At 34.3% G+C, this 7,780-nt stretch overlaps 1 protein-coding gene across 1 annotated transcript; it reads left to right on the top strand.

Moving 5' to 3' along the window:
• The first annotated feature begins 3,536 nt into the window (after positions 1-3,536).
• Positions 3,537-7,527, top strand: LOC127720430 (uncharacterized). Its single transcript, XM_052227018.1, has 3 exons — positions 3,537-5,020; positions 5,718-5,868; positions 6,939-7,527. Exons 1-3 carry the CDS (start codon positions 3,671-3,673, stop codon positions 7,499-7,501), a joined length of 2,064 nt encoding a protein of 687 aa, XP_052082978.1. The 5' UTR covers positions 3,537-3,670; the 3' UTR covers positions 7,502-7,527.
• Positions 7,528-7,780: the final 253 nt, after the last annotated feature.

The following is a 7,780-nucleotide window of genomic DNA, read 5'->3' on the forward strand; positions in this document are numbered from 1 at the left end:
CTTGTTTTTCCTTATAATCTTTTCATATGTTGCCCCCCTTTAATGCTTTCTTTTTTTCCTTAACTCTGGTTTGAGGAGGTAAAATAACCTGTAAGCGCGTATGAACCCGTTTCAGCGCTCGAATGATACCCTATTACTTGTTCGCTACTTATTCGTTCCTTATTCCTTTTGATACGCTCCCCTTTTTTGATGCTTTCTTTTCTTGTCTTTGATGTTAGCTATGGGTTCGGTGAGTTGATATTTCCTGTTAAAGCGGATGTCTCCGTCTTTGCGCTCGACTGATACCCTGTTACTTATTCGCTACTTATTTGTTCCTTATTCGATTTTTAAACGTTGCATCTTGTTAATGCTTTATTTCCTTTTCTTTTCTTGGTTTTTGTTCTTGGTTCGTAGAGGTGAAATTGCCCAATTAGCGCGTATGTATCTGTTTTTGCGCTCGACTGATACCATGTTGCGTATTATACATTGCCCCCTTTTAATGATTTCGTCTTATTTCTTTTCATGTCTTTGGTGTTGATATAAAAAATAAGATGTGGTATGATTGCCAATGAGACAAATCTTCACAAGAGACCAAATGACACAGAAATTAACTATAGGTTACCGTACGGCCTTCAACAATGAGCAAAGCCCATACCGCATAGTCAGCTATAAAAAGCCCCGAAATGACAAATGTAAAACAATTCAAACGAGAAAACTAACGGCCTAATTTATGTACAAAAAATGAACGAAAAACAAATATGTAACACAGCAACAAACGACAACCACTGAATTACAGGATCCTGGCTTTGGACAGGCACATACACACAGAATGTGGCGGGGTTAAACATGTTAGCGGGCCCCCACCCCACCCCCCCCCCCCCCCCCCCCCACCTAACATGGGACAGTGGTGTAACAGTACAACATAAGAACGAACTATAAAAATCAGTTGAAAAAGGCTTAACTCATCAGATGGATACAAATAGAAATACATCTAACAAAAACACAGAGTGGACGTGGCCGGGTACTTGTACATCCCTTTTAGTTCTTTTCATGTCTTTTGTGTTAAGTCTGTTTTTGCAGAGTTAGAATATTTAAAGCCCGTTAGCGCGTATGTACCAGTTTCAACGCTCGACTGATACCTTGTTACTTATTCGCTAGTTATTTGTTCCTTATTCGCCTTTTATAGGCTGCACCTGTTTAATGCTTTCTTTTCTGTTCTTCTCTCTGGTGTTAGTTCTTAGTTCGTAGCGGTGAAATTGTCCTATTAGCGCATATGTACCCGTTTCCGCGCTTGACTGATGCCCTGTTACTTATTCGTTCCTTATTCGCTTATCCTTATTCTTTTTTTTAAATGGTTGTAGGATTATTCTAACTTGATTTTTTCTTTTTGCATGATTGGAATGAAACATTTACACAAGTAATATATTGAACTGGGAAGGGAAGTTATATAAAAATAAGGAGATGTGCTATGATTGCTAATGAGAAAACTATCCTTCAAAGTTCAAACGAAGTGGATGTAAGCAATCATAGGCAACTGTACGGCCTACAACAATGAGGGCCCGGGGGAAAACATACCTTGTAGTCGGCTATAAAAGGCCACGACATGCAAAAATGTGAAACAATTCAATTGAGAAAACTAACGGCCTATTTTATAACAAAACAGTTTACAATAAAACAAATATGACAGACATGAACAAACGACAACAACTGAAATAAAAAAAACCCTGACTTTGGACAAGTACATAAAGAATATGACGGGTTAAAACATGTTTGTAAGCGCTCAATCTCCCCTAACCTGGGTAAGTGGTGTTACATCACAACATAAAGCATCGAAATAAGAGTACTCGCAGTTACTCAAACCCAATTACCAGTAAAAGATAAATTATGTTATCCCAGACTTATATATCAATCTTTACACATCCAACATATTTAATGTGAAGACGTCATAAACAGTCTGAGAAATGCATTACCCTGTGCAATGCCCAAATATATGTTAACAGTATCGACAGGATGTAGGAATATATATAGCAATATATATTTAGTTTTCATGGTTCAATTTTATCAAAAACAAACTCAATGTTAATACCAATAAAAACAATCTTTAAAGATTTTTCTACTGTGGTAAAGGAGTATGGCCACGAAGTGCCTATATTGGCCCTGTGAAATGACAAAAAATAAAATACAAACAAGGTGGATCATTTATAGCTAAAACATATCTACCTATATCGTTGTTTGTTATTATGTTATAAAATCATATTTTCATGACGTCATTAATGTGACGTAACACCCGAAGTCGAACCAGAACGCTCAAAATATCAAAATTCTGGAAGAATTGCACACTTCCTGGTTAAATTTCGCATTGGCCACAGGCCTCGACCAAAGTAATTCAAATCTCATTTTAATTGTTTGACACTTTGACATCGTTTGCAACAATTTTTAGCGTGGTCGAGGCCTGTGGCCACATCGAAAAATAAACTTTTGCTAACAAGCGAATCCAAATTCGACGATGTCATTTCCGAGGTACGATAGATTCTGTGGCGAAATGTCTGATGAATCTACCACGAACTTATATTAGAATAGAAACAATTTCTATAGTTCATCTTCTTTTTATAATATTTTGAATAAATTTTATCATATTTCTGTTTTTTTGTTGTTGTGTGTATTGGAATTACATTGCGCATGTTTGTTGCACTTGCCAACAGAAATATGGATGTACAGGTTTTGCGACGGTGACATACTCGGTAATTTTTATTTTCTCTGACATATACTGTAGACCATTATGTGAATCTTTTACTTGCAACTGAAGTATGCTTTTCTTGATGAATACGTATTGAGGTAAGTCAAAATTAATTTACAGATAAAAAAAGAAACAAAAATAAGAATAAAAAGTCTTATGTATTTTCCGTAGCTTCGTCAAATGCCGATGGAGTTTTTTTCCATGCTTACAACGGTTTTTATTGAAACACATGACAAATTGGTTGAAAATAAAAATAACTATTAATTGATATATTACTTTAGAGTTTATTTCAACTTTATACAACATAAAAAGGATTTTGTAATGTTATTATTAACCCCGGTCGGCTTTGGCATTTGCTATGAAAAAAAATAGGGCAGCTTTTGATTAAAGACGAATTTTTCTACGAAAACCGTCTTTTAAAACATCTTTATTAATCACGCGAAAAGCAGTAATAAATCTTTACACATGTTAAAAACAAAAAAACAAAAATTCAAACAAATGCAGACGACTAGCTTCAGAAGTTCCATTCTATAACTTTATATACCACTTGTTAATTTGTCTTGCAATGTATGACGACGTGGTGTAGTGGTTAGCGCGTTAGGCTTGAGAATGCCATGGCAGTGACAGAATGGGTTCGCCTCACACATTTTAAAAGTTTTTTTTAAATTATCTTTTTTGTATAATATCATAAATCCTAATGTAACATATGCTTTACTTTCATATAATCTAAAACATACTGTTTGTAGTGTAGTGGTCAGTGAGTTAGGACTGGAAACTAAATATTTTATTACACATAGTCTGTTCAAGATCCATTCCTGAACACATGGTTTTATACACAATAATTAAAAATAAGATGCATTATTTGTTGCTCTGTTTTATATTGCATCACATCTCCTGTTCTGGACTGCATTCGTGGTTCGTGTATTAAGATTCATTTCTTTATTTCACTTCAGAATGCCTGGAAGCGGTGCAAAGTATTACCCTTGCGTTCTATGCAATAAAAGGACTAAACCACACGAAAGAAGATCAATCAATAAATCTGTAGCAAAGTATTTGAATAAGAGTTTTTTAATAACACCAAAACAAGAAGATAAAATATGCAATACTTGTAGACACAAATACTATGTTCAGGAAACCAGACATTCCTCTGTTGTACAACATATATTATCTGACGATGAAGATTATGTTCCACCAGCAAAACGTAGATCTACTGTGTTATCTAGTCCACCATCAGTATCTCTTTCAATACCTTCAACATCAAAAAGCCATTCATACTGTTTCATATGCAAAAAGCCTGGTCCAAAGCTAATTGTTGTTCCATCGCAAGCAAGATTTTCTACTTTTCTTAAAAAAGAGGTTATAATTCCTGCAGGATGTCGCTGTTGTCCGGGACATTTGACAGAAGATAATTTTACAGATGATGCAATAAGTAAAATAAACTATACAAATGATAATGTCATCCTAAACAGATCTTCAATCATGGATCTTTTGAAGAAGTTAAGATCCACAGCCATACAAAATGAACAATCAAGAATTGACTTTGATACAGATAAAGTGTTATCTGACTCTGACTTTATTAATTTAACCGGAATAAATAAGGACAATTTTAATGATCTTCATTCCTACATCAAAAATTTAGTAAGAAATACACCTACACGAAGCACCAGAACCTCTCTTGGAATTTTCCTTTTTAAATTAAAATCTGGAATTTCAAATAAAGTGCTATCTACCATTTTCAACATATCAAGATCAAGTTTACGCCGAGCCATTTCATGTGTCAGACAAGCTTTAGTAAAAAATTTCGTACCTGAAAATTTGGGTTTTAAACACATCAGCCATGACGATGTCGTTAATCAGCACACAAGACCACTAGCCCAGACTTTATTTGGGGACGGAACAAACACACAGGCTATATTAGTGCTTGATGGCACCTACATCTATATTCAGAAAAGCGGAAATTTTCATTTTCAAAGACGGTCATATAGTTTACACAAGGGACGACCTCTTGTTAAACCAATGGTAGTTGTTACTACTACAGGATACGTTGTGACTGTTCTGGGACCATACTTGGCCGACTCCAAAAATAATGATGCGGCAATCCTTAAACATATGTTTAACACAAATGTAGAAGATATCAAAGATTGGGTACAAGACAATGATATATTTGTAGTTGACAGAGGTTTCAGGGACTCATTGGAGCTTCTTGATGATTTAGGGATAAAGGCACAGATGCCAAGCTTTTTAACGAAAGGCCAAAAACAGATGACAACAGATGAAGCCAATGCAAGCAGATTAGTTACTAAGGTTTGTACCCCTAGAGCCAAAATACTGTTTTAAGACATTACAGTTTACAAAACAAAATTTGAAACTGCGTCACTTTAGTATCATCATTCAGTTAAGATATTTTTATTGCTCAACAGAAAATGTTCTTATTCGTACGAAGCACACCCAACTTACATGTGCACATAGTTACTGTTATAACTATGAATATTGTGCCACTAATAAAAAATAAAGAAAAGTCACTTATAGGACTGCGTAATTTTTGTTTTCCCCTATGAAAAGGATTTTTTCCTATATACATCAATTAAACAAACCAATAACAACAACAAAAAAGTAGCATAAACGTTTTATATTCGGCACACGTATTGCTGTTACTGTTCGCAAAAATGTCAATGTATATAACATAATTAACATAGCCATACAGAGTTTTAATTGCAACCAATTATGAATTTCAAACACGACCTTATGTTTAGAGCTATTTTCCTAATGGATGTAGTTTAAAGGTTTGGTTGGCTTTCTTGCTTTTATCGTATAAATGTTTGCTCAGGCATTCAATAGATTATATAAGCTGAAGCCCCACCTATCTATTAACTGGAATTGTAAAACTTAATTACAATGTTTGAGCAAACAGTTATACAAACAAAGCAAGCAAGCCAACCAAACCTGTAAACTACATGCATTAGGAAAATAGCTCTAAATTACTATTTTTTTCTCATTTTAGGTCCGTTGGGTAGTAGAGTCTGCTAATGCCAGAATCAAGAGGTGGAAGTATCTGAGCCATGTTTTACCAAATAAGCAAGTTCCATATATCGGAGATTATGTTTGCATTGTATGTGGAATATCAAATAAATATTTACCGCCGTTGTCTCCAGGTAAACATTCTCACTAAGATAGTTCGTATGGGTAACTGTGATAAGTATACATATAAGGGGGTAACAGTTTAATGAACGGCAAAAACAAATCATAAATAGTGATCAAAACGAATTTGCAATATTTTTAAGACAAATTTTTTCATTAGGAAATTCACACAGTGTGAGCCGTCATTTTCCTCTCAGTTCAAAAAAAGTTATGTATTTTTCAGAAAATGTACTTAAAAAACCTTCTCTAAAAAGTATTAATCACTTTTCCTAGCAAAAAGTCCCTAACTATTCCATAGAAAGCATATAAAGCAAACAAGCAATCCTTCAAAAAAAAAAAACCTATAAAGCAAATGATAAATTATACCACATGATAATATTATCTAATTGTTCTTCTGTATCTTCATTTATATTCAATTGAGGTATTTGTGTTTTGAGTTTTATTTTTGTAAGAAATTGTCTTCAGTTTAGTCTTAAAATGATTTTTCAGTAACTGCGAGTACTCTCAGATCTGTATATTTAGTGTCTTTTTGTTGATGGGATGTAAAAGTACCCGGCCACGTCCACTCTGTGCTTTTGTTAGATGTATTTCTATTTGTATCCATCTGATGAGTTAAGTCTTTATCAACTGATTTTTTATAGTTTGTTCTAATGTTGCACTATAACACCACTGTCCCAGGTTAGGGCAGGGTTGGAATTCCGCTAACATGTTTAACCCCGCCACATTTTGTATGTATGTGCCTGTCCCAAGTCAAGAGCCTGTAATTCAGTGGTTGTCCTTTGTTTCTGTGTTAAATATTTGTTTTTCGTTCATTTTTTGTACATTAATAAGGCTGTTTGTTTTCTCGTTTGAATTGTTTTACACTTATACCATTTCGGGGCTTTTTATAGCTGACTATGCGGTCTGAGCTTTGCTCATTGTTGAAGGCCGTACGGTGACTAAGCGTTGTTAATTTCTGTGTCATTTGATCTCTTGTAAATAGTTGTCTTATTGGCAATCACACCACATCTTCTATTTTATATTTGATTAAAAATTTAGTGACACTATTACTAGTATTATAATTGAAATTTTCTTATTTAAAAAGGATGTGATAATGAAGAAGCATTGGCTGCTAAAATGCTACATCTGTCTAAAAAAGTTAACACACTGAAACAGAGGGTGGAAGAAGAAAATTTGGAAAGGCGGAAAACTATATGGAAAGAGCCAGATAATACTTTGGATGATTTTCCACGTCTTGATGAAGAAGATCTAAGAAATATAACGTGCGGAGTGTATCAAATAAAACTTAGCACTAGCTATATTCAAGAGCACTTAGAGGGAAACTGTCAAATTCTCGTTCATCAAGAGGATGAACATTTAATACGTGTGAAACTGCAGAGCCGTCATGTTTCTTCAAAATCCTACATCTTGTGGATAGAATACACTTCTGCTGAAATTACCGCATGGTACTGTAAATGCAGAGCAGGAGCACGAGTAGTAGGAGTATGTGCGCACATTGCCTCTATACTGTGGTATCTTGGGTATGCTAGACATAATCGGGACATCTCATATGGAGTCCAGAATTGGGGAGCTTCTCTTGAAGATGCAGCATTAATCCCACATGCCATAGACGAAAGTGACAGTGAGCAGAGTGTCGTTGAAGAATAGAATATTGCATTAATCCTTCTTAGATCTCTGTCTCATTGACTTTTATCTCAGTATTCATCTTGTTTATCTATTTGAACATGCTGAAAGCTATTTGATTATATTGTAATGTTTTTTTTCTTCAACTAAGCAAACTTTTTTAAAAGTTTTGAAGCATTTTATTGTTGAATATAACACATTCATGAGACATAGTTAACATTTTATATAACTTTAAAGGAAACAAAAATACAGACAAAAATAATTGATTTTGTATATAAATTGTAGCTGTTTATAATTTTGAAT

This window comes from Mytilus californianus, unplaced genomic scaffold, assembly GCF_021869535.1.
Source record: "Mytilus californianus isolate M0D057914Y unplaced genomic scaffold, xbMytCali1.0.p SCAF_11, whole genome shotgun sequence".
Lineage (NCBI taxonomy): Eukaryota > Metazoa > Mollusca > Bivalvia > Mytilida > Mytilidae > Mytilus > Mytilus californianus.